We start from the raw sequence: 26,937 nt of genomic DNA, 5'->3' as shown, positions 1-26,937 counted from the left end.
TGAGGTACATGGCTGCTAACTAATTTTGCCTGTTCTAGAACTTTGTAGAAAAACAGGGTGCTCTTTTTTCTTCTAAGAATTTATTTATTTGAGAGAGAGAGAATGAACAGTGGGGGGGGTGGGCAGAAGGAGAGGGAGAAGCAGGCTCCCCGCTGAGCAGGGAGCCCGATGTGGGGCTCGATCCCAGGACTCCAAGATGACCTGAGCCAAAGGCAGACACTTAACCAGCTGAGCCGCCCAGGCGCCCCTTGTTTTTGTACATCAAATTTCACTGAATACAGCCACGCTCATGTGTTCACATATTGTCTGTGGCTGCTTTTGTGCAATGATGACAGAGCGGCCTAAAATATTTCCTATCTGGTTCTGTAAGAAAAAGTGGGGGGTTAAACCCTAACTGACATAGAATCTTACAAATTCAAGATCTACATGCATGGAATTTTAAATTTAAATGTGTAATATCAGACAAAAGACCTAGTTCATTTTTAGTATCAGGATTAGAATGTTAAAGTATAATCCTTCTTGGTATTGACTTCTTCCAGATCCTGAAGATCTTTTCCCTAATAACTTTCTTTCTGAAGCTTATTTTTTATTGTTTCTTTATTCCTGAAGCTTATTTTTCTTCTTATAAGCTAAAGATACAGAGGTAGACTTCTGATTCTTTTACCTTGTCCTATATGTGTATGAACTATGTATGAAGAGTTAATGCAATTGTTTTCAAACCCACTTACATCAGTTTTAGTTTATATTTTCACTACATAATTTAATAAAATTAAAACAATGAAATATGAGTGTGAAAAAGAAAAGATGTTGTATCCATAAAAACTTAATTGAATGCTTTGGAAGAGTAGAGAATGATGAAGTCACTAAAAAATCCAAAAATGACTGTCAATTATGTTTGGGCAAAACAGCTATAAAAAGACAGAGAAAACATTTTAACCTATAAGGAGTAAGCACTCAGATGCCTCTAAAGGTACATTAAAGTTCTCCACTTTAGTTGATATATTATAAGGATAACATACAAGAACTCTTCTATCAATAGACAAGTAACTTAAATAAAAAAGGCCTTGGCACCACATCAAAGACTGGCAAGTGACTAGACATTTATATGTGTTGTTAAAATAAACTAGCTGACACATAACAATCATTTTTTTATCGTTCTCCACTTGACTATTTCTATCTCAGTGGTCAGAATAACCTCAAATCAATAATTTAATTTACAGTGCTGCTGAACTCTTCGGGCCCTTGGTGCTTGGCAGAAGAAAACATGTATCCTCTCAGGAAAAATCCTCTTCTACTGTAGACTTCAATTCCCATAAATAAAATTCCAAGGAAAATAGTTGGCTCACAGTAAAAAAAAAAAATAACTAAACCTCCAAAAAAGCAAGGCTCTATGTGTGAGAATTTGCAGAAGCAGAACTAAAAAGACTTCAGGTAAAGGAATCACGAGACACAGACCACAGAAGGTCTATGTTTAATACATTTAAGACATTTTTTAAATCTTGAAAATATTTTAGACAAAAACAAGAAACTAAAAAATGACCATACAGATTTTAAAGAGAAATAGAGAACTTAGAAAAATGAAAAATATAAAATGAAATTTAAACATTCAATGGACAGACTTAACAGCAAATTAAACACAGCTGAAGAAAAAATTAGTGAACTGGAAATAAGAGCCAAGGAGACTATTCAGAATGTAACAGAGACAAACACGGAAAATACAAAAGAGAGGTAACATGAAGATTAAGTGAGAAGGTCTAATATGTATTTTCTTGGCATCTTAGAGAAGATAAAAGAGAAAGACTGGCAGAAAGGCACTACCTGAAGAGATAACTATGTGTTCTCCAAAACCAATGAAAAATCCTTACTGATTTTAGAAACTCAAATAGTCTCAAGAAGAATAGATTTAAAAAAACACAAAGCCACACCATACTAAAATGCACAATACAAGACAAAGAGAAAGCCCTAAGAGTATCCAAAGAGAAAAGACAGATTACATTCAGAAGCAACAGTTGTGAACTTTCAGCTGGCTTCTTATTCTCCACAGAGAAAGCCAGGAGGCAGTAGAATAAATCTGCATTTTCTGAGAGAAAAATGACTGCCAACCTAGAATTCTATACCTAGCAAACATGTCTTTCAAAAATGAAGTTGAAATAATGCCATTAAAAAAGACAATAAAAAACCCAACTGAGTTTGTTAACAGCAGACTGTCACTAAATTAAGCAGTAAAAGAGTATGTTCCATGCAAAAAGAAAATGATTTCAGATGGAAGAAATGAGATGCAAGAGGTATAAATGTAAAACACAGAAAGTGGATCAATCTGAATGCTGACTCTATAAAATAGTAACATCAAATGGAGTTTAAAAAGAAAAAATGTTAAAAAGAAAATAGTCTCAATAGCATATTAGTTGGGGGTGGTGGAAAGGGAGGGAATGGAATTGGGAAATGGAGTTAAAAAGCCCTTATAGTGTTTGGAAAGAGTGTAAAACTACTAACTTTAGGCATTGGTAAGTTAAGCATGCATTTTGTAATTTCTAAAGTAACCACCAAAGAATAGAAACAGAGTATCATTTCCAAACAAAATAGAATGAGAAAAAAATACCTCATCAATCCAAAAGAAGGCAAGAAAGAAGAGAAAAAGATGAAACAAGTAAACACAAAAAAAGAGGGCAGACATACATCCAAATATATCAATAATTATAATAACTATTAAACGGACTAAATGCATCACGAAAACATCCAGAAGTTATAACTGAAGATATTCTTCTTAAATGCCCAAAGTGGGGTCTAGAGAGACTATTTGGCATTTTTAAAGAACTTAGAAGACAGGCTTGGGCACCTGGGTGGCTCAGTTGGTTAAGCGACTGCCTTCGGCTCAGGTCATGATCCTGGAGTCCTGGGATCAAGTCCCATATCGGGCTCCTTGCTCGGCAGGGGGTCTGCTTCTCCCTCTGACCCTCCCCCCTCTCATGTGCTCTCTCTCTCATTCTCTCTCTCAAATAAATAAATAAAATCTTTAAAAAAAAAAAAAAAGAAGACAGGCTTGATACAGAAGATTTCTAAAGGACTTGGAAAAGACAATAAACAAAACTGAGGCTAAGTAAAGTAAACAACAGGGAATATGCAAACAAGAGATGATTTTTCAGAAGACATTTTAAGAAAACTTCATCCCGCCTTCCCAAACATGCCCAGCTATTTGCAAATACTTACTGATAACTGCAGAAAACCCGCAGGAGGTCTTCAGTACGAAATTCTTGGGGGAAGTCATAAATTTCAATGACATGTGGAAATTCACAATCACTGAGGTCAATATCAGAAACTTCATGGTTGTAATAATCAAATCTAGGTTCCTGGATGCTTTCTCTATTCTTCATATTCCCTGATAACTAGAGAAGAAGAAGCATATAAGTGACTGTTACATCAAGCCAGAGCATTATAAAATATCCTACCATATGTAAATAATCCTCCTTGTCTCCATATTCCAATTCCTTAACCTTTAGCACTGTCTCTGTATTAATGCTGTTCATGAATACAATAATGACCAGAGGTCTATCATCCAGTTTATATTAACATGTGGAATACCTAAAAAGGTGCTGAAATTCTGGGGCGCCTGGGTGGCTCAGTCGGTTAAGCGGCTGCCTTCGGCTCAGGTCATGATCCCAGGGTCCTGGGATCGAGCCCCGCGTCGGGCTCCCTGCTCAGTGGAGAGTCTGCTTCTCCCTCTCCCTCTACCTGCCTCTCTGCCTACTTGTGCTCTCTATCTCTCTGTCAAATAAATAAATAAAATCTTAAAAAAAAAAAAAAAAAGCGTTGAAATTCCAACAAAGATAGGCAATGCATGAAACTTAACTTGCATCTATCAACCAGTGTGTGAGAAAATGTAGAATGATTAATGTGGTGAGTTACAAATGGTACATCTTGGAAAATGGATTTCAGAAAATAGCTGAAGAGATGAATTAGTAACATTTGTTTTATTTGAGCTTATTATCAGGCTCATCTCATAGTTTCTTTTCTGGAAGTAAACAAAAACAAAAATTTTAAAAATGAAAACACTTTGTTAGTCTACCTTTTCTTATATGTAGCTTACAAAGGAATTTGTTAAGACAAATGTGAGTGGTAGAAGTAATTATATTTAAGGTCTCTAGCATGACAGCTACCTATAGGAACTCCCATATAGCAGATTAGTTTAAAAAATAACAGTAATGGAAAATACTTAAAATTCTACTATTCTTTGAGAAAGCTGAAGGCTATTAACTATTTCATACTTCTGGAAGCAGAAGGGAAGGGAGAAAAATGGGAAGTGGCAGCAAAGTCAACACAGTCCTTTTGTCATTCACCTGTTTTAAAGCCTAGCTGCTAGTACTGATCACCCAAAGTCTTCAGACCTAAGAGTGTCTTCTCCTTGTTAATCAAAAGTCCAACTAGGTCTCTTCAAGCTTTTCCCTCATTTCTATTGTGCCTTACTGCCCATCAAATGAGGAAATGAGAATTTGTAATGCCAAGGATACAGCTCCTTTCTTTGCAAAAGTAAAAAATGGATTCAAGAATTTTATTTGGGAGGGAGAGGGAAGGTGATATAGGTAAAATCAACAAAAATGTTTATTTATTGTTGTACCTCTAGTTCCTTTTCTCCATTAAGCTTTAGTTTACATTTTTTTAAAAAAAGGAATAATAATAGCACCTATACTTCACAGATAGGTGTGTGGAGTAAATGATTTGTAAGTGCTCAGCACATTAAGTATTATACTTATATAATACCTAAGTATTCAATGAATTCAACCAACTTAAATTTTAACTGAGTGCTGAATCTATTACAGGCCAAGCGCCGTGTTATTTCCACTCTGCTTAGGATGTAGAAAGCAGGAAGAGAATTATTCCTCCCACCATAACAATGAGAAAAGATTAGGTGATCCATAAAATAGTAACTTTTCTTGAATTCACCAGATGGCTGAGTATGGGAGACAACAAAAAAACTGAAATCCCAAGAGTGACAAGTCCCTCCAAAGAGAAACAGAACACAGAAACTGTTTTGCCATTGGCAGATCATGGTCAAAGAAGTGGGCACTACAAAAGCTGGCAAGAAGAAATCAGCTAAACTTAAATTCTTAAAAACCTAAAGTGGGCTGGTCTGTCAGTTTAAAATAACTGTCCCCGAGACAAGGAAGGTCTGCAGTCATTTCCAAGTCCATCCTTATGTCAGTGCCACACTGTCTTGATTACTGTAGTTTTATAATAGGTTTTGAAATCAGAAAGTTTTATGTCTTCCTATTTTGTCCTGCTTTTTCAAAATCATTTTGGCTATTCTGCTCCCTTGGATTTCCATATAAATTTGAGGATCAGCCTGTCAATTTCTGCCAAAAAAAAAAAAAAGAAAAAAAGAAAAGGGCAGCTGGGATTTGCTGAATATGTAAATCAATTTGAGAAGTATCTCAATAATAAAAAGAAAAGATGAACATGGGATATCTTTCCATTTATTTAGGTCTTTAATTTCTTCCAACAATGTTTTGTAGTTTCTGGAGCACAAGTTTCATACTTCTTTTGTTAAATTTATTCCTAAATAGTTTTTAAATACAATTGTAAGTGGAACTGTTTCCTTAATTTCATTTTTGGATTTCCAGCGTTGACTTTTTGAGTTACTTTGCAAAAACCGAAACAAATCACTGCATGTCTGTGCATTTATAAATTGGGGCTAAATAATGCATTGTGAGACATAAACAATGCATGACTACAAAATGCCTTGGAATTATAAACCCTAAGAACTGATTACATAAGAGGAAGGAAAGGGGCGTCTGGGTGGCTCAGTTGGTTAAGCATCTGCCTTCGGCTCAGGTCAGGATCCCAGGGTCCTGGGATGGAGCCCTGTGTCAGGCACCCTGCTCAGCGGGAAGCCTGCTTCTCCCTCTCCCTCTGCCTGTAGCTCCCCCTGCTTGTGCTCTCTCTGTCAAACAAATAAATAAAATCTTAAAAAAAATAAAATAAAGAGAGGCAGAATGGTCTGCCAGGAACATCTGATCATGGTCCTTTGCTCTAACCTACTCAGCAAAATTGAACTTACATACTTACATCCCATTTCTAAGGAAACTATTCAGTGTTTTGGCTTCTGGGACTGGTTAAATGCAAAGTATTAATAATAGCAAAACACACAATTCTTATTCTACATTTCATAACAATAGATCTAAAGCCTGCAAATTAGATACTCCTGACTAGTTTTTCCTATCAGACACCACTGTTTATCAGGGATTCCTAACTTTTCCAAGGAGGAAGAATTTCATTTCATTTCCCCACAGTATGGATTTTGGTGAGATTAGTTTATGTATCTACTAGTAACACATTTTTTTGTGGAGGTATGGTGGTAGGTAGGAGGCCATACTGTTAATGGCACTTTCTCTCCTGACAATCTCAGTCAAACATGACAGGGAGCCTTGACAGTAAAGGAGAGGGGAGTTTGTGACTCTGAAGAAGGAAATGTCTAAAAGAGAACAATACGGAATGAAGCGAGGATCAGAGCAAAACTGTGAAGGGAAGTGAGCAGGTGGGGCCACTGTCACAGTGGGATTAGATAAGGCAATACACACAGCTTTAAGGAGAGGTTCTAAGATTTCACGCACCAATTATATAGATACACCCGCAGCAGACCCGCACCGTCCAACATCATAGTCACCAGCCACATGTGGCTACTGAGTACTTGAAAACTATGGCTAATCTAAATTGAGATGTGTTTTATGCATAAAATACACATCAGATTTCAAAGACAATACAAAAAAATCATTAATAATTTCTTATATTGATTACACATGTTGAAATGATATTCTGGATATATTATACATTACACCTGTTTCTTTTTATTTTTCTTAATGTGGCAACTAGAAAATTTTTAATTATATACATGGTTCCTATTTGTAGCTTGCATCATATTTCTATTATAGACAATTGAAACATTTACTCTAAGAGTCACATATACTGAAGCAGTATCTGTTATACTGTCAATGTGAAACTTTCATATTGTAAGACCTATATATGTATTTTTCTTTCTGATGACTAAGAAATGTTTGATAGAGCAACAGAGGGGAGAGGTTTTGAATTTGATTAATTCTGATCTATTAGACCAAGGGAAAGTTTGCAAATAACTCAGAGCAAATAATGTTGAGTTATGAATCACAAACATTTTAGGATTTTTTTTTTTTTTTTTTTTTTACCAATACTCTGTCTTGTTTATTTATAACGCTTAAGTGAAATCTGAGTTTTCCTTCATAGGCATAACCAGCTTCCACAAAACCATGCAGCTAAATTATCTTCCCCAAAGTGAGGTTAGTTTTAAGACTCTTATAGCCTGGTAGTCTGGTCTTGAAAACAAGTCTGTAAAACAGTACCTGACTTGCTATGACTTAATTGCCTTGATCCCTTTTTGTAGAGAAAAAAAGGGTGGCCAAATTAGGTCAATTAGGCATGGATCATTGAGTTTTTTATTTTTTGTTGTTTTGTTTGATCCTTGGTTCTTCAAGATACAAAAAGAAAAACAAAAAGTTATGAAGTTACCAGCCAGTTACTCTCTACAGACAAAAACAAAAATATGCTACATTATTTTGGAATAAAGTCATATTTATATCTCTGTCAGATGAGCATGTCAGATGGCTGCTTTTATTATCCTGATTACAAAGATGGAGGATTGCATCACCGAGAGACTAAAGGATATCCTTAAGATTACAAATCAAGTTACTGACAGAGTTTGAATCATAACTCAGGTCTCCTGATTGCTAGTCTAGTATTCCTTCCATAACATGATGAAAAGGTCTTTCAGTGAACACAATCAGAAACAGTGCTGTATTAATGTTCAGGACAACTAATTTTCTCTGGTTAAGGATTTATGGATATAAGCTATTCTAGGAAGATGGAAGGGAAGGGCAAAAAGAGAAAAGGAAGGAGGGAGGGAGGGAAGATCAATGGCAAAACTGAAAAGATAATACAAGGTTGCTGATTTCTTCCTAGTTGTATATTCTAGATAGCATACAGAGCATAAACTAAACTTTCCAAAACACTGCTGTGACCATGTCATTCCTTTGATCAAAAATCTTCAGTGGCTGTACTTAAAGCTCCCGTAATTTGGCTCCAACCTACCTGTGGTAGGCAGAATAAGAGCCTCTCAAAGATATCCATGTCCTAATTCCTTTATGGTACATGGCAAAGGAGAACTGAGGTAGCGGATGGAATTAAGGTTGCTAATCAGCTGACTTTAAATTCAGCAGATTATCCTGGATTATCTCTGGGTGGACTCCGTTATAATCACAAGGGTCCTTAAAAGCAGAAGAACTCAGGAAAAGAGACAGTGAGTCAGAGTGATGATATTAGAAAGCCTCAACTGACCATTGCTGGCTTTGAAATGGAAGGGGCCATGAGCCAAAGAATGTGGGCAGCCTCTAGAAGCTGAAAAGGCAAGAGAATAGGTTCTCCCCAAGAGCCTCTAGAAAGGAATACAGCCCTGCCAACACCTTACTTAATTAGCCCAGTAAGACCCATTTTAGACTTCTGACCTCCAGAACTATAAGATAATAAATTTGTGTTGTTTTAAGACACTAGTTTGTGATAATTTATTACGGCAGCAACAGTATACTAATATACCTTTCTAGCTTTATCTCGTGTCATCCCTTAAAATATGCTGCATTCCAACCAAAGAGTAATATTCACTATGCCTAAACACATCTTACTTCCTCCTGCCTATTGCTTTGGTCTTATTATTTTGCAAGTGCTAACATCTGTCAGTTTGCACATCTTAAAATATATCACACCATTCTCCAAGGACATACTCAAACACCACCTCTTCTATGATTCCTCCCCTAAGTACCCCAAAGCACATATAATCTGATCTCCCTCTACCCTTCTACAGCATTTACCTCACGTGCACTACTTTTGAAATACTCATTACACAACACCTTATATGAGAGCTGGACCTGTCTCTTCCTCCAACCTCATCCTGATTGCCTAACCACCCACCCAACATTTAATGTATGTTCAGCATCCATTACAAAAAGAACTTGAATTTCAATATGTAATAAAGTTGTATTAAACATAATAAACCACTTTAAACTACAGGTGTGTCTGTAAATTTAAACATGGGGGCATCAAGTTACAGGGACAAAGACAACAAAGACTTGACCACAAGTTGGTGGTATAACATGATAACATTACTTACAGAATTAACCCATACAATCAATTCTCAATTACATAGGTTAGTTTATTCAAGTTCTTTGTTTCTATTTTTCTCTTCCCCTTATATCTTATGGCTACATAACTGCTTATTAACTCACTTTCTATTGAAGAAAATCAATTTAAAATGTCATTATTTCCTATAAGCCTTGATAAAAGATTTGGTTGAACAGGTTAAAGCTATAAAAAACAACAACAAAAAAAAGGTTTTTGAACTATCTGGATTTAATTCTATCTAAGGTATGCCAGTATCACAGAAAGTTGAGGGTAACAGCCAAGAATTTTTCACGTCGGTCTATGGTACTGTGAATAAACCAAAAGCTAGAATTAAAATGTTTTACCCATTTAACGTCTCATCTTTGGCAGACAGGGAAATAACACTATTTAAAAAAAAAAAAAAGTATTTCAAGTTTTTTCAAATTTCTCATGACCCAAATTAAAAAAAAATCCAAAAGGAGTTCCCTAAAAAGGTAATACCAATAAAGTATTACAGCATAAATATTTGTATGCTATGCAACATAAATGATAGCTTCTAGCCCTCTTTTGTACTATTCTGGACTTACGTCCTTTTCAACAGAAGGAAAACTTGACTTTTAAACTCTAACATTCTATATAGTAAGTATAAGAGGAGATAATGTCCCCAGTGGAATTCCCTACCCACAAATAAAATTATCTACTATATCTAGGCTACACCCCCACTGACCTTACCAGGAAACCAAAGCCGGAAAGGCAAACTTTGGCTTCATAAAATTTGTAACAAGAATGGACAGAATGCCCTGTAAGGTGCCATCTATAGGTTTCTCTAGACTAGGTATAAGCAGTATCTCAATACCTCTGATTATCCTCAGTTGGAGAAAACCATGGCCATAGCTTTGGATTAGGCATAATTAAAGGGGGGGGGGAGGGGAGAATGATCAAGGAAGCAGAAAAGGAAAAGGGCAAAGGGAAATAAGAAAAAAGCTATAACAAGGAGACACGTATGGTGCCCAACTGGTTCAGATGATCATTTACTGACCCCAGTGCCAGAGGATAAATCTGAGAGCTAGAGTTCTCTCCCATGGATGGTAATGTATGACACATGAATATATGGGCAAAAAGCAAGTGAACATCCTGAACCAACATGGACCTGATTCCTGTTCAGGCAGTACGTTAAGTTAACATGGCAGACTGATGTTGGCATCCTTGACAAGATGCTAAAAAGATCCACCAAACAGATTTAATTTATAGTCAAGAGAAGCACTAAGAAGGCAGGGAGAACATCTCTATTTCCTCCTCTTCCCAGCATGATTGAAAGACTAGACGGAGAGATGCCAATAATGAAGTAGAAAGACTAAGACCAGACCACCCAAGAATAGGAGACTGCTATAGGTTTGAATCTTCCAAACTACCCCTGATAGTTTGACTCAGGTACTGCTATGATAATCAGTGACAATGGCTGCCCACAAGACCTAAGAAACACTGCAAAACAGATAAACTTAGCATTTACTGCCATTCCACTTCTTGCTTAGTTTCTCTAGTCCCTGATTATGCTCCTTTCAACTACCTAAGATCCTACATCATATCTATGCCAGTTCTCCGAAATAAAATTTTTTTCTTTGTTTATTACTTTATAGAGTATTAGCCCTTGCCTATCTGTCCCCATCAGGCAACACGTATGTACTTCTGACCTTCAAACTGCAGACTCAGACCCACTGCTTTAAGAAATGAGTCAGTCTTGGGGCACCTGGGTGGCTCAGTCGTTAAGCGTCTGCCTTTGGTCATGATCCCAGGGTCCTGGGATTGAGCCCGGACTGGGTTCCCTGCTCCGCGGGAAGCCTGCTTCTCCCTCTCCCACTCCCCCCTGCTTGTGTTCCCTCTCTCGCTGTGTCTCTCTCTGTCAAATAAATAAAATCTTAAAAAAAAGAAATGAGTCAGTCTTGTCCTGGGCAGGCAATATAATAGCACGACCCATCATCTGAAGGATCAGAAACATAGTCTTCGTGCATTAAGCCTAGGATCCAGTATGTCTGGGTATCCTCTTGGCTTTTCAACAATCTCAGTTTTTGGTCAATTCACACAAAAGATCTGTACAAGTTGCTGACTAGCATTAATTTCCCTCTGTCCCTAATGTCCCAAGGGCTTTATTGCAAATTTATACCTCCTCACACCCCAACCCCAAATTCATAACACAAAACAGTCTGAATTTAAATATATTTTGACTGTTGGCTACCCACTTCAGGAGTCAGGCCTATAGCTGGGTCCCTCTTTTCCTTTCTAACACTCCCTCCCCAAAGCCCAGCAACAGAGTATCCAACGTGCCCTACAAGAAATTTCTGATACAAATGATTACATTAATTCAAATCAAAGTGTAGATGAGTTTAATTCTCCTAAAGGTATGTTTCTATCTTTAACCAAACTTTTTAACACAAATGACTTTTTAATTTTGGGATACAGCTCTTAGTATGTTTTTCTCCTGACTGGGGTAGAGTGTACACTCTGGTTCTCTTTGCCAACCCTACCATTTTCCCCTCCCTGCTACTGAATAAATGTTATGAGTTACATCACTACTCCTACCCCATCTGCCCCCACTATACCCCACATACCGCATCTCATGGAGCTCTCTAAAGCAAAAGCACCGCCAGGGACAGAGTAAGGCACACCAGGAATCTCTGAAGCTTCAGACAAGAATACCTCCTTGTACCAAAAATAGAGGCTTAGAACTGTTTACCTCTCTTTAGTTCTGAAAAAGCATCAGAAATTAATATGCTATTGGTGTGAATGCAGATTGAGAGGAAAATAATATTATGCAACAAACCTAATGGAGCTCAGATGGGAGATTTTTCATTTTAGGAGATGTCTGGCTTAGAAATGAGCCAACTATGAGCAATGGTATCCCCTTAATGTTCCCTCTTTCTGTATGAACCAGACATCTAGTCATCATCCACTAGTGGACTGAACAACAAACAGAGTACATAATTCAATCAGATTCTTCACTGGATGTCCCAAGTGACGGCATTCAAATATACGGCATCTGGAATCCTCACTTAGGCAGTCGATAACATATTAATTCAGATATTTTAATAAAAATATTAAGTCCATTAAAATGAGTTGCAACCAATAAGAAAAGGTACTGTGAAAATAAAAATTAAAATAGTAATAACACAGTGAAGGAGTTATATGGGAAGCCCGAACTTTTCAGTTTTTTTTTCTGTAAACCTAAATCTACTCAAAAAACGAAAATCTACCAACTTTAAGAAACAGAAAAAGCGAGCAGAAACTGGGACCATACAACAATCTCTGAAGTGGGTCTTCAAATCTTGCTTAATTCTGTGGCCTCAATACCATGAAACAGTGTCAACCAGTTGAGCCCTCAGGGATCTCACCCTGTGCTGAAGCCACCGTCCAGATCACCCATCAGACAATCAAGTTTAGGACATCTCTCATATGGCGGTTTTATATTAATCATCCTTCAGACTGTTACTTGACTATCTAATTACACGGTCACATCCCGTCTCTCCAAATAAAAGGAACTTTAGATAACTAAGCTGAGAAAAAAGCTGGCATGTAACACGGTGCCTTTCAAATGGAAGTGATAAGAACCATATAGATCTAGCTATTTACAAATGTATAGTTTATCAAACTCCAAGTACTCAATCTTTCCATTTAACTGCAAAGTGAAGTACCAACTATTAATGAAGTCCCTAGGGGATGGGATATGAAGGACTTTCCTCCCTTCATACCTCATATAATTTGCTTTTAGTGATTGGATTTTGAAGTTTTCCTTTCGCTTTTGGGTTTCCTACTTAACCACAGCATTTTTGCAAAGGTCTATACAGGAAGAGAGCACATAAATGTTGAGTCAGTACACACAAAGGAAGACAGTATGGGATGGCTCATGTTCCTTTTCTCTTTTCCATAGTTGTAACATTGTTAGTAGTCTTCTGTAACAAAAGGAGACTCCTACCTAAATCAAGGCCAGAAATTACCAGTGTCAAATGACCAGTGTCAAATGGCCAGTGAAGGGACCAGATGCCACAGTCTTTCAACATCAGTGTTACATTGCTGGTATCTTACTAACCCTCCTACCAATCAAGAGATTTGCAGATCACTACAGGAGGCAGCAGGGGCTATGGAAGTTTTATCTAGACAACAATAATTCCTGTGTTCCTGTACCAAGATCTCAGAGGGTTAGAAGAAGTCAGGCCAACATCTTTTTCTTTATCAATTACCAACTTAAATTTCTGGGCATCCCAAACCATGGCTTTAGGAGATTAAGTGTGATCTTTAGAAACTCATCAAGAACTGCAGTTCCAGGAATTGAGTAATGACCTATCTATGCTCTCTACCCACTCAGGCAGTATTAGAAGTTCAAATGTGCAGGAAACTGCTTCACATGCCAATGGCTGTCACACCCTGCTCTATAGCATACGTCCCTGCCTACTAGAAGTATTACACATACCTCCACGTGTAGCCACTGTCAACAAAGAAAAAGACCCGCTGGGAAAAGAGCCAAAAATCACTGGCTGGAAAGTTTTCAAGATAGGCAGACATTCGGTTTAGCCTTTAATAAAGTATGTTTGGAGCAATATAAATAATAAATTAAGAGTAATAGTCACCAGAGGGCTATTAATGTTACTGGATTTGTGACATCTTTTAATATCATTATTACGTCTCCTAAAACTCAAAGCACAGGAGACCATACTTTGGAGTTGGATCCACTACTTGCATTCTCAATCCATTTCCTTCCTTCTTGCTCTCATCACCCCTTATACCTCAACACAGACCCCACCCCCTGGCAAGCACCAACCCAGTATGTGATATCCAAACACAACACCCAGCACTGGCTGTCTTCAGCTTAAAACATTGCATACTCCATTTTCTAGCCATTCCTAGCTTTAGGTCATGCAAGTGCCCTCTTTGGCTACATTACTATGCTCCTCAAAACACTGAGTGATTGCCTACATTCTTTTGCACCTATTCTAAAAGGCGTTAAGACCTGAAAAACAGAGTTGCACGCATGAACCCTCCTCCCCCATTAGAGAAGCCATATTCCTAACCGACCACCATAGAGAATCCAAGTTCCAGCAGCAATGAAATTTTGAAAGCCGCTGGAGTCCACCCTAAAAAAGCACAGAGCCCCAACTCTGCTCTATCACCTACATCCATTCAATAAATATTTACTGGGTACCATCGCGTAAAAGGCTCTGTGTGCCATGCCTTTTTTCTCAGGAAGCTATTCCTTCTCTCCTATGCATAACCATGCTCTCTACCCCTCAGGTAATCCCTTTGCCAACACTGAGACCTTCTTCCAATGCTGGGATCCTTAATAACTTCTCTATATTCACCTAACTTCCCACATTACTGTATTTCTTAACCTAATTTTGGCCTGAAACCTCTGCTAAACAGTGTTTTTCTTTCTAGTTATGGTTGGACAGCCATCTCTAGTTACCACACAATGGTTCTCACTTTATGTGCATCAGAGTCACCTGGAAAACACATAAATATACAGACTGCTGAGCTTGCTGAAGAGTTTGCATTTCTAGTTAAGTTCCCAGGTGACACTCATGCTGCTGGTCCAGGGACGACACTTTGGGAAGCAATGCCTTTGAGAATCTGATGAAAAACTGCACATACATATAAAATTCTGCATGCAATTTCAAGGGGTTCATGGATGCCCATTCACAGATAACCTTCTGCTCTGTATTTCCTTCTAAGGAATGTTTAGGACATAGTGTTTCCGACTTGACCATAAGAAGTGCTAACTGTGGTGCAGGTGCACGTGCAGACACCTAAGAATGACAAGGAACTGCTTGGTATTGGAAAGTCAGTTCTGTCCAATGGCCTCAGTCTCATGTGTCTCTTCACATCCATGTGATCGTTTTTCTGTACTTCTGGTTTAATTCTCAGAAACAAAAGCACGAATCACTTCATATTTAAAAGGCTCTCTGGAATCACTCAAATAAAACTATCTTATAGGTAAAGACGTGGTCTGGTAGAAAGAACATAAACACTGGATTGAGAGAACTAGACTGAAATCTTGATTCTGCCTTTCCTAAACGTATGACCACTAAGCTTCAATTTCCTCATTTATAAAATTGGGGACTGCATAGGGAAATTATTTTTTCCCCTTCCAGACAAAGGTTATGTGAACCCACTATAAGGAATGAAGGGGGAAGTGATTCTACCATTTAAAACCAATGATTGTTATTTGTGGTTAGGAATTTAAATACTGGATAGAGAGTGAATGTCTAAATTAAGAAAATGAAAAGATTAAATAATTTCTAAAATGCCTTCAAACCCAACATTTTGTATTTATGAACTCTTAACCAGCATGTCATTATTCACTCATATTTTCTATATATACTCAATCATTTATTCTTTAACTCAGGATAAACTACATAAGAAACAATCACACCTTCCCTTATTTTATCCTTCCCTTCTCTATTTCCTTCCCTCCAGTGTCTAACAACATTCCAACATTTCCTGGAAAAACACAATAAATATGAATAAGAAGAAGTTATTCTCCTCCCTCAAATAGATAGGCTTGTGTAAAATACATCTTGTCAATGCAGAAAATCCCTTTTGAAGAAGTTTCCCTCTGTATTTCCTCAACAGATAACCAGAATCCATTAAATTCATCCTTAATCTATTCAATAAGATCTCTCAGGACCTGGCTATTATAAATACAGCTCAATTTGGTATGTTTTACTTTGTAAAGATCTACCAGGCGTTCTTTTCTCAATCTACAATCCTGTTTATTGCAGGAACCCTTAGACTGGATGTGATATGAGTGAAGGTTTGGGTGTACACAAATACCTATCAAAATTACCCCCAAAATACCAGGCTCTATAAATCTATACATTATGTAAACATTGAGCAACTTCTACTAAACAGACCTCTTGTAGAAGACGTGGATCCAGGCAGTCACCATCATCATTAAACAAAGACTCCCAGCTCTCCTCGGTAGCAGCACTTCCCTCCACACGAGACATTTCTGTTGCTTTCGGTTCCATGGATGTTTGCATAGATACAGACTCTATATCAGGAAAGGATACACCAAACTCTACATTCTCTGAGTCATCTTCCTCTTCTGTTCTGAACTCTTCAGCAGTTTTCAGTTCATGCAATGCCTCTGTTATGTCACCAGTACAATCTAGATCATTGCCCAAGGCACTATCTGAAAGTACTTTTGTCCCATTTAACAGACTGAGTTCAGAGTCCAAAAAAGTGTTACAAGTACTACCAGCAATCTTCTTTATAGGTAAGGAGGAAGCACAATCTGACAAGCTCTCTATCAACTTTCCTGTTGACTCTGTGAAACTAGATGAAATACTCTCAGCATAAATATCTGAGCAAGCAGTCAGATTGCTGAAATTTTCCATGTCATTCCCACTTCTACTTACATGAAGAGGGGCTGTATCTGCACTCATTTCTAAATATTTTGAGAAACTACCTGTGTTACTACAGGCCTCATCAGCTGTCCTAACTGCAACTACACAAGGGCTGCCCATAGTTATCTGATCAGACAGGACATCTGTAATGTCCATCTTACATGCCTTACTGGTAATGTCACCTACACTCTTCAACTCATTATCTGTATCTGTTTCATGAGCAAGGAGAGCTGTATCAGAAGGTTCATACTTTATACATAAGTCATCAGCAGTGCTGTCATTCTCCTCACACTCTCTAATCATTGTCGGATCAAAAATGCCATTTACGCTCTCTAATTCGCTGACTATAGTCATTTTATGAAAAATGTGATCCACAGTCTCAGGAATGGAATCTGTAGCTCTCTGACCCAAGATGAAATCTGTACTGTTGGCTACATCACCAACATTCTCAGCTTCAAAGTGTACACAAGTTTGGTCAGTGACACCATCCGGACTTCCAGGAACAGAAACAGCAGCGATGCCTCCACTGCTGGGAGTCAACATTCCACACGATGTCTGCATGCTTTGTTGTACAATTCCAGAATCAGAATTCAGTTTTACAGGTACAATCATACTCTCAGGTTTCAACACAGAATTAAAAACTCCAGGAAACTGGGATAGTATCTCCACAACCTTGGCATCAGTTTCAATTCTGCTTTCTAAACCTCTGCCTTCAAATGTTTTGCCACTTAATTCATGCCTACTGACATCACAGAATTCCACATTTTGGAATGGTTTGTTTAGAACCCGGGCCTTACTCATTTCTGAACAAGACTGAGATAGAAGCAACTTCCCAGGTCCCGTCACATCTGTGGTTTCAACCTCCAAACACTCCACCTCCTTTGGTTTAAAATGTCTTTGTAAAGGTACACTAGGTATCCCAGGACTTGGGATGCTTTGCTGATGTCCTTGGGATAATGTTTCTTTGGATTCTGTAGTTCCCCTCTTAACACAAACCCTATCTTTCTTTCTTTCTTGAAGGCACATGCCTTTTCTTAATTTTGTTGAAAATTTCTTTCCTTCTCTACGACTGTGCTCCTTTTTATCAGGATTAATGCTTAGTCTCTGAGTCTCAGATTTGTCTCTAAAGATCGCCTTTTGCAAGAAACAATCTTCTTTTTTTTCTTCTTTTACCACGGAGCTAGGTGGACCACAGCTTTTTTCCTCATCACCTGACTTGAGCAGCACTACACCCCTTCGAGCTTTAGGTATATAAAGTGCCATGTCAGGCCTTCTGGCTCGAACTCTGCATCTCTCTGCTGCTTGCTGCATGGTACCACCTCAATCTGCAAGAAGAGAGAATAATTCAATTACCAAAGACTAATTACAATGTACTGAACCAAAAGACTTTTTTTTTTTTTTTAAAGATTTTATTTATTTATTTGAGACAGAATGAGAGAGAGAGCACATGAGAGGGGGGAGGGTCAGAGGGAGAAGCAGGCTCCCCGCCGAGCAGGGAGCCCGATGCGGGACTCGATCCCGGGACTCCAGGATCGTGACCTGAGCCGAAGGCAGTCACTTAACCGACTGAGCCACCCAGGCGCCCCCAAAAGACTTTTAAAGACTAGGTAGAGGGCCTACTAATTCATCCTACAGAAACCCTCAAGTTAAAGTAAAACCTGCCATAAAATAACAAATGTAATCAGGTAAGCAACTAAGGAAAGTAAATTCCAAAATAACTCATGAGCCCATGAATTTTATCCATATGTCCTCTTTCTTCATATTCCCAAAACCCTTTATCTCTACATCCCAAGTCCTCTCTACCTTTTTAACAAGTAGCCTTATCTTGGCTAAATTAAAAGATTATTAGAAAAGTGCCTGCCAGCTATTAAGTATTCATAAAACACTACTCTCTATTCTTAGAGCCCAGAATTTACACTGAAAAGTATACACAAGGAGGACCCCTAAAAACTCATTTGTTCAACATAAATGTATACACGTAAATAAGATTTTTAAAAATAACTTGAATGTAGGCTAGAAAATGAGACAACAAATCCAGGACTGCCTTCTAGAAGATGTTTACTACTTAATCAAAAGACCAACTATAAATTTTTCTTCCAGCAGCAATAAAAAACAGCAATAAAGCAGGATGAAGAAGAGTGGAGAACAAGAAATGTGATGAGACAACTCACATAACTGCTTGACAACGTCCACCATGGTTGGTCAACAGAAATTAACAAAGGGAAAAAATTTAACAAATGGTTAAATAAACCTTCATCTACTATCAGAAAAATACAAGAAAATGTGCCAGTCAACTTCATATTGAGTTCTTTTAATCTTCAAAATAATACTATGAAGTATTAGTGTATCCACAGTAAAGAGAGTAAGGTGCACTACATAGCAAAGAAACACCCTTATACACTCAGAAGCACTCATTGTTAAGATTTCACCACACACATTTCAAAGGAAATAGATAATAAGAGAGAAACTATTTCCAGATTCCTAAATTCTAACCTGATCCAGAATACTTTCTCAGTGAAGAAGCTGGGCTCTCATGGTACAGGCTGTTTTCTTTTCAGCCCAGGTATATACCATGGCCCTGATCACCAAGTGTTCCCAGGAATTCTCTCATTCCTTTTCTCTTCTGATGACTTATTATCTAACCCACAATTCATGATGGATTTTCTTTCTTTCCAATTGTGAGTGAATAGGACTTTAACATTTAGACATGCCAGGATTTTTCAAAAATGCCTACTTTTCAAAAACAGAAGTACTAAAGTGTATTTCATTGGAGGGGATCCCACAGACATCATGTGTCTTGATCTCAGTTAACAATGCATCTGACAATATACATCATGATGAACTTCTGCATGTAAGACGGAAAATGTGGGCTACTTAATGGAACTAGTAGCACCCACAGCAAAAAATAATAGGTAAAAGGGAATTTAGGATTATTTAAAGGTGATCTGTGTCCCCAGAGCCCTTTGAAATTCAACATTTTAAACAATAATTTGAATATAAGCAATAAACACTGAGTGCTTATCAAATCTGCAACTGACAAAAAATCAATATGATTAATAAATACCAAAAATGATAAAATTACAATTTAATATCATTTCTACAATCCAGAATGCTGTGCTGAAAGCACTATGAGTAAATACAAAGATCTTTGATTTAAAAAAAAATTAAACAACCCAACACTTGACTTGTGTATAATTTGCACAAAAAATGATTAAAGCTTTTACTTCAGGGGCGCCTGGGTGGCTCAGCTGGTTAAGCGACTGCCTTCGGCTCAGGTCATGATCCCAGGGTCCTGGGATCAAGTCCCACATCGGGCTCCCGGCTCAGCGGGAAGCCTGCTTCTCCCTCTCCCACTCCCCCTGCTTGTGTTCCTGCTCTCGCTGTCTCTGTCTCTGTCAAATAAATAAATAAATAAAATCTTTAAAAAAAAAGCTTTTACTTCATCTACAAAGTCAATAAACCCAAAGGTAGATATGTGGATGTTTAGAAAGGCAACACAGTCTTAGAGAGCTCAGAACATATACCGCACAAAATATGGTTAAAGAAACTAAATAAAGGTATACTTCTTGCCCAAAAAGGTCTAAATGGAAACATCCAAACTACCTTTATACCTGAGGGTTGGCTGCTCTACAGAAGCAATAAATGTTCTCTTCTCTGTTTCTATGCTTCTGTGTTTCTCAGAAGTCAGTACCAGAACCAACTGGTAGAAATTAAAGGAAAACATAGTTTAGCTCAATATACAGAACTCTAAGAGCTCTCCAACACTATTATCAGGTAATGAGCTCTGTCTCTATAGTGTGGATGACTGACTGATACATTAGAGAAAGAATTTCTATCTGTATATGGGTCTGGATTTATTTTAAGCGTTCTTTGAACCTGAAATTCTATGATTCTATTTGTTTTATAATAGGCATATAATCAAAGGCTTCAAATTTAAAATTATTTGTGCTATAGCTAATGACTTTTAAAACTCAACCTTTCTTTTTTCTTAGTTAATGCCCACATGTCATGATATGATTTCCTAAAGCTGAAAACAGCATAATAAATTTATACCATCCACTTCCTACCAATACACCGAACTCCGTTATGCCATGACCAGCAAAGTGCTGGTAAATGTTTAGCAACCAGTTTTCCACATGTAATTCAGAGTACTGGTTGATATTTTCATTGACATCAATGATGTCAACAATGTGAATAACATCGTTGCTGAAGTGGATAATCATTTTTGAATTGCAAAATATATTCTCAAATTTTTGAGCTATGTACAATGTAATAGCTAAAGACATAACACTTTTAAGTTTGCATTATTAGCATTTTCTCCATCACCTTACATCTAGACAAGCAATAAACAATAAATCAAGCCCTGATTTATGGATTTGCCTAACTCTATAATGTAAATATTCCCACCATAGCTAATTTCAAGTTATCACTGTAACATCACTGAAAACAGAGCTGGGAAAAAGACACACAGTAGCACACCATAATACATTATTTCAACCTAAAGGTACAATATTCATAAATAATTTCAAGAACATAAATCATAGTAAAATATAGTGAAATAATTAGGAAGTGATGAATTTTAAGTTCTATTACCTTTTTATAAATGCCATTTATTTAATAAGCTATGTAATTTAATTTTTAATGATGGCTGTGTTTAACAATCAGTTTGCATAATTCCTAAAATTTTAATAATCAGCTCTCAGGCCAGTAGGAGATGCTCCAATACACCACCGGCTAGAACAGTTCTTTCATAATAACTTAAAGACCTACAAAAAAAGAGGAGCATCCCCATCTTGTGGACTTTCAAGATAATGCCAATTCAGTTAAAAGCCTTGTTGTGTTTTTGTGAACTTCTTTTGCAACTGTAGGCACGAAAGGCCTTTAACACAGGGAGAAGGCGTGCCTGTCATAAACAATTTTTAAAATGTACCTTAAAAATTTCCCACCCAGGTATTTACTAATAGCACTTGATGTTTTATGTTTCTCTTTACATAGTTTTAACTTTTTTACAATATTCCACATGCTTTTATTGGTCCACTTTGCTTCTTAACTGGAGAGAGGATCAGTTATTTGGGGTGTATTTTGCAGCCAACTTATCCTGGAATAGCCATCAGCATGCAATTCCATTCAAAATTATATTATCTAAAAGAGACAAAAATTTATTTTCTTTTATGATGGTGGGCAGTTAATTGCTAACATACACCTTTAAAATATTTTAGGTCAAACCATCTTTTTCTATACTATACTTCTGAACTCTAGGATTATATGTGAGAACCTGTCCAATTGCTTCTACGGTTTCAAATAAGAGAAAATAATCAGTAACTTCCCCTAAGTACCTCTCCGCTCCATCTTCATGAGTAAGTGAACTAGCACAAAGCAAATAAGGCTTCTACGTTTTTATAACAGAATTTTAATGCTGTTTGTCCATGTTTGGCTTATAAAACATATGGATCCCTCTTCAATCAACAACAGAGAATACTGGCACTTAAGGCATTCATTGGATAATTCAACCATGAACTTGATTTGATTCAATACTTACCAATGGCTCACTTGAGACATCTGATATTTGAGAGAAACTGCCTAATGGGCATGTTAACTATTCCTTCTTTGAGAACAAATTAAGCACTATCACTTTGTTAACTCATTAAGATACATCGTAACAACAGCATATATCTTGCCTTTTTACTTGGAAATAATTTCAAATTCACAGATAAGTTACAAAAGTAAAAATACTACAAAGAGCACCTGTACATCTTTTACCCGTATTTATCTACTGGTAATTTTATCCCATTTGCTTATCATTTGCAATCGTGCAAGTTCCCACTCTCTACACACACACACAAATTTTTTTTCTAAACCTTTTGAGGGCAAAGTACAGACATTATGGCCCTTTTCTCTACATACTTCAGAGTATATTTTCTATAAATAGGCATATTATACAGTTAACAATGTTGGCAAATTTAACACTGATACTTTTATCAAATCAAACATAGGTATTCCAATTTTGTCAGCTGACCCAGTAATGTCCTTTACAGCATATTTCCCTCTCCAATACTGGATCCAGTTCAGAATCAGGTAATGCATTTAGTTACATCTCTTTAGCCTCCTACCTTCTAGAATGTTTCCACAGCCTTTCACTGTATTTTATGACATTGATATTTTGGAAGACTGCTTCCCCTCCCACCCTTTTTTTAATAGAACATCCTTCATTTAAGGTTTGTCTGACATTTCTCATGATTAGATTGAGGTTATACAGTCTCAGCCATATTAGGTTATATATTCTCAGAATAGTACATAGAGGGTTTTATGTCCTTCTCAGGGCATCACATCTGGAGGCATGTGATTCCCATCTGTCCTTCGATGGTGACCATTATTTTGATTACCTGGTCAAGGTATTGCCCAATTTCTCCACTGAATAATTACTGTGTATTTTCTCCCTTGCAACTAAAAGCAACCTGTGGGGTAACACTCCAAGAGCATGCAAATATCTTATTCCTCATCAAAATTTCCCCCTAGATTTAGCATCCACTAATGATTCTAATCCGATCCAATCTTTATTATGATGGTTGCAAAATGATCTTCCAACTCTGAAAGTCCCTCCACAATTACTAGTCAATCCTTGGCATTTTTTCTGAAAGCAGAAGTAAACCATGTATCTTCACTCACCACAAATTTCCTAAGTTAAAATTCAATGTTAAAATCTGTTTTCACAGTTGGTGGATACAGGAAATGTTTACCTGAAAAAATTTTCTAACTTTTGCAAACCAAAGTTGTAAGTAACTCTATCATCTTACCCCATCTCACATGTATGAAAAAGAAGGGGAAAGGGCATGTCTCTCAGACAAAGTTAACATAAACCCTTTATCAGGGATAGCAAACATGTCCCTTTCTGCTCTTTTCCAGAAGACACAGAATTAACTTCGGTGTACAAACACAATGATTAATCTATCCCAGATGTCTGGTAATATTTATTTCTCTGTCCCTTTTTAAAGTCATCTCAAATTCCTTTGGGAAGGAAGCAAGGTACAATAAATTCATGTATGTTAATAAACAGAAAAAGGATCTTCTCTGTAACACCTCCATATCATTAATTTCTGCTCTCATCTTTATTATTTTCTTCCTTCAATTTTCTTTGGGATAACTCGATTCTTCTTTGATTAACTCCCTGAGTTAGTGATTTAGTTAGCTTTATTCTAAAGTTTTTGTTGTTGCTATTATTACTTCTGTATTATAAAAAATTTCAAACATATTAAAAGGAGAAAACATTTATACAATGACTCTCAAATACCCATCACTCAGCTTCAAATTATGGTCAGTGTTTCCTCACTTTATCTGTGCACACATTCCCAAATATCATTTCATTTCATCCTTAAGTACCTCAGTATCTATCTTTAAAAGATTAAGACTTCTTTTTTTTTTTTTAAACAAAATCATAATACCAATATACACCTTAAAATGGGGAGAGAATAATTCCTTATATCATCACATTTCCAGTGCCCAAATTTTGCCAACTGTCTCCCCTTTTTGAACACTTGGTTTGTTAAAATCAGGATCCAAAAAGATCTACAGACTGTCTTTTAATTTATAAGTGCCTGTCAATCTGTTTTTGTTTTCCTATCTTGCCATTCATTTGTTAAAGAAACTGGGTTATCTGTCCTATAGAATTTCCCGTATTCTGGAGTTTGCTGATTGCATTCTTGCAGTATTGTTCAATAAATTCTTATATATAGTCTCTGTATTTCCTATAAAGTAGTGGTTGATCTAGAGGCTTGATAGGATTTCGGTTTATTTTTTTTTATAGCAAGAATATGTCTTAAATGGTGCTATGAACTTCCTATTGCATCACATCGGAAAGCTATAATATCTGATTGTCTCCTTTTTGTAATGTTAACATTGATCAGTGGGTTCACGCACCATCAGCCTGAACCATTCACCATCAAGTTTTGTATGAGACTGTCACCCAACGGTTTTAGCAACCTCTGATGAATACTGCCAAGACATACTATTTCATCAGGGTTTACAAAATGATGACATTCTAGTTGTTGTTCTTTTTGCATTCATTAGCTGAAATTCTTTTATAATGAACTTTCATCAACTATTTTGTGACTCTGAGGTACAGTTTATATGGGTGACACAGAATACTTGATTATTTATTTACCAGTTTCTGAATGAACTGGTTGCATGGCATCTTCCAAAGGTAACCAACATTTTGTTGATTTTTTTTTTAAAGATTTTATTTATTTATTTGACAGAGAGAGAGAGGGAACACAAGCAGGGGGAGTGGGAGAGGGAGAAGCAGGCTTCCCACTGAGCAGGGAGCCCAGACGTGGGGCTCGATCCCAGGACCCTGGGATCATGACCTGAGCCGAAGGCAGTCGCTTAACCAACTGAGCCACCCAGGCACCCCTGCTGATTTTAACTTAATATGTTTCAATCTGCTGCAATAATTATTCTTCTTGAAACTTAAACTATCTTTGACCAATGGCAGCCCCATCAGGGCCTTTTTTTACATAACCCCAAGTTGTCTTTGACAGTTTCTTCTTTTCCTTTTTTTATGACAAGATGTCCTACTATGGCCTACCCAGAGCTGGAATTAGCCACATTTTTCTAGAAGCCCTGATTTATTTTAATGAAAAATAGTATTTTAAAACCACAATCTGGGCACTAACATGAGTTTACTGCTACTGGTCATTGTGTCTAAGCCCTTTTAGATCTCACAGCTTTTTGATTCCTGGAAAGAAATGATAATGAAAATACCTATTTCTATGCTTCTTCAGTCTCCTAAGTTACTTAGAAGTATCTGCCAATATATATATTTTATTTTTAAATTGATTTCCAACTTAATTACATTGTGGTCAAAATGAGATCAATTCTTCAAATTTTGGGGTGCTGTATGTGTGTGTAATCATTAATCAAGTGTATTGAAGTATTATTCAAGTGATATCCTTATTATCTGTCTCCTTAATTAATCATGGGTATTACATGCGTCTTCATTAAATCATGTTTATTAAAGCACTGTTCAAATCATATCCTTATTATCTGTTGGCTTAATTAATCACTGAGATGTATATGTAAAATACCTATTTGTGGATTTACTGGTTTCTCTGTTTTTGTATATTAATTTTTTATATTTTTATGTAATTTTTTGATGTTATAGATACTTATATTTAGAATTATTTTACTTTCCTGGTAAATTGTTACTTTTACCATTATACAGCAATCCCTTCTATTGTTGAACGGGGGGGGGGGTATTAAAGTGTTTTTTGTTTAAAAGGAATATAACTATGCAACTTTCATTGGTATCATTAGGTATCTTGTCTTTTTACTTTCAACCTGTGTTACCATATTTTAGGTTTGTCTTTTGCAAAAAGTATACAGCTAAACAGGGCATTCTTTACCCATTCTGTCAATGTTAGTCTTTTAACGAAAATTTAGTCCATTTACATTTATTGCAATTATGGATACATCTGGGAGTATTTCTACCTTTTTATTTTGTGCTTCCTTTCCATTTACCTACTTTTTATAATTTTCTTATTTTCCTGCTTTAAGTTTTTTTTTCTACTGCTCAAAAGGCTCTATAATCTTATTTCTAGTCTGTTAATGTTTTAACATGAGTGCTTATCTAAATATCTAAAGTTAACTATTATTTGTATGTCTCCTACACAACTGTACAGTGCTTTTATTTCACAATGCCTTCCATATGTACTCTTAGTTTTTGTCTGAAAATATCTTTACACTGCTCCCATCCTTTAATGGATTTTGACTTTCATTGTTACTGTTAAGAAATGTGTTGTCAGTCTGTCATTGGTTTGTAGGTAATCTCTGTTTACTCTTAAGATATTCTTAAACTATTCTCTTAGGTAGAATCCACCATCCCCATCACTAGTTTTCTCTCCAAATTTGCCTGTTCTGCATCTTATACTATCCAATGAGTTTTTAAATTTTAATGACTAAGGTTTTGTCACAGAAGTCATATTTACCTCCTAGCTTCCCCCTGATCTCCCTGGTATTATGTTTTTTTAATAGCTGTGTTGATGTTGTTCTGATATTTGTTTTCTTCTTTTATCTTTAATCATTTTTAAACATTTCCGTTTTATTTTTAATGTTTATTATAATTGTGGCATTTGCTTATTTTATTAATTTTTATTATAATATCAAATATTTATTATTTAACAGTTCTACTTTCGAAATTCTTGAGGATTTAATTCTGCTGTGTTTTGTATCACTGACTTGCTTAAGGCATGATCTGTCGTCTTCTTCTGGTAATTTTGGGTAGTGAGCTCAACATCAGTGGGGCTTTATCTATGGGAATTTCATACAGCGAGACTACAAGTGTTCCTTCTAAAGAGTGGTTCTACATTAATGTCAA

The 26,937-nt window shown here is 36.6% G+C and overlaps 1 protein-coding gene across 6 annotated transcripts in view; it reads right to left on the bottom strand.

Moving 5' to 3' along the window:
• The window catches only part of R3HCC1L (R3H domain and coiled-coil containing 1 like), an 84,819-nt gene that overhangs the window by 14,245 nt on the left and 43,637 nt on the right, over positions 1-26,937 (bottom strand). For 4 of the 6 annotated variants that reach the window (XM_035026660.1, XM_035026669.1, XM_035026651.1 and 1 more), the window contains 2 exons: positions 16,074-17,893; positions 3,208-3,383 (listed from right to left, as the gene is read on the bottom strand). In XM_035026660.1, coding sequence (XP_034882551.1) covers positions 3,208-3,383; positions 16,074-17,879 — 1,982 coding nt within the window. In that variant the 5' untranslated portion in view covers positions 17,880-17,893. The remainder of the gene's footprint in view (positions 1-3,207; positions 3,384-16,073; positions 17,894-26,937) is intronic. The other 2 variants (XM_035026694.1, XM_035026685.1) reach the window with 1 other exon arrangement.

Source organism: Mirounga leonina, unplaced genomic scaffold (assembly GCF_011800145.1).
Source record: "Mirounga leonina isolate KUSES-001 unplaced genomic scaffold, KU_Mleo_1.0 Mir_114, whole genome shotgun sequence".
NCBI classification, from domain to species: domain Eukaryota; kingdom Metazoa; phylum Chordata; class Mammalia; order Carnivora; family Phocidae; genus Mirounga; species Mirounga leonina.
This window is presented reverse-complemented; position numbering and strand designations above follow the sequence as displayed.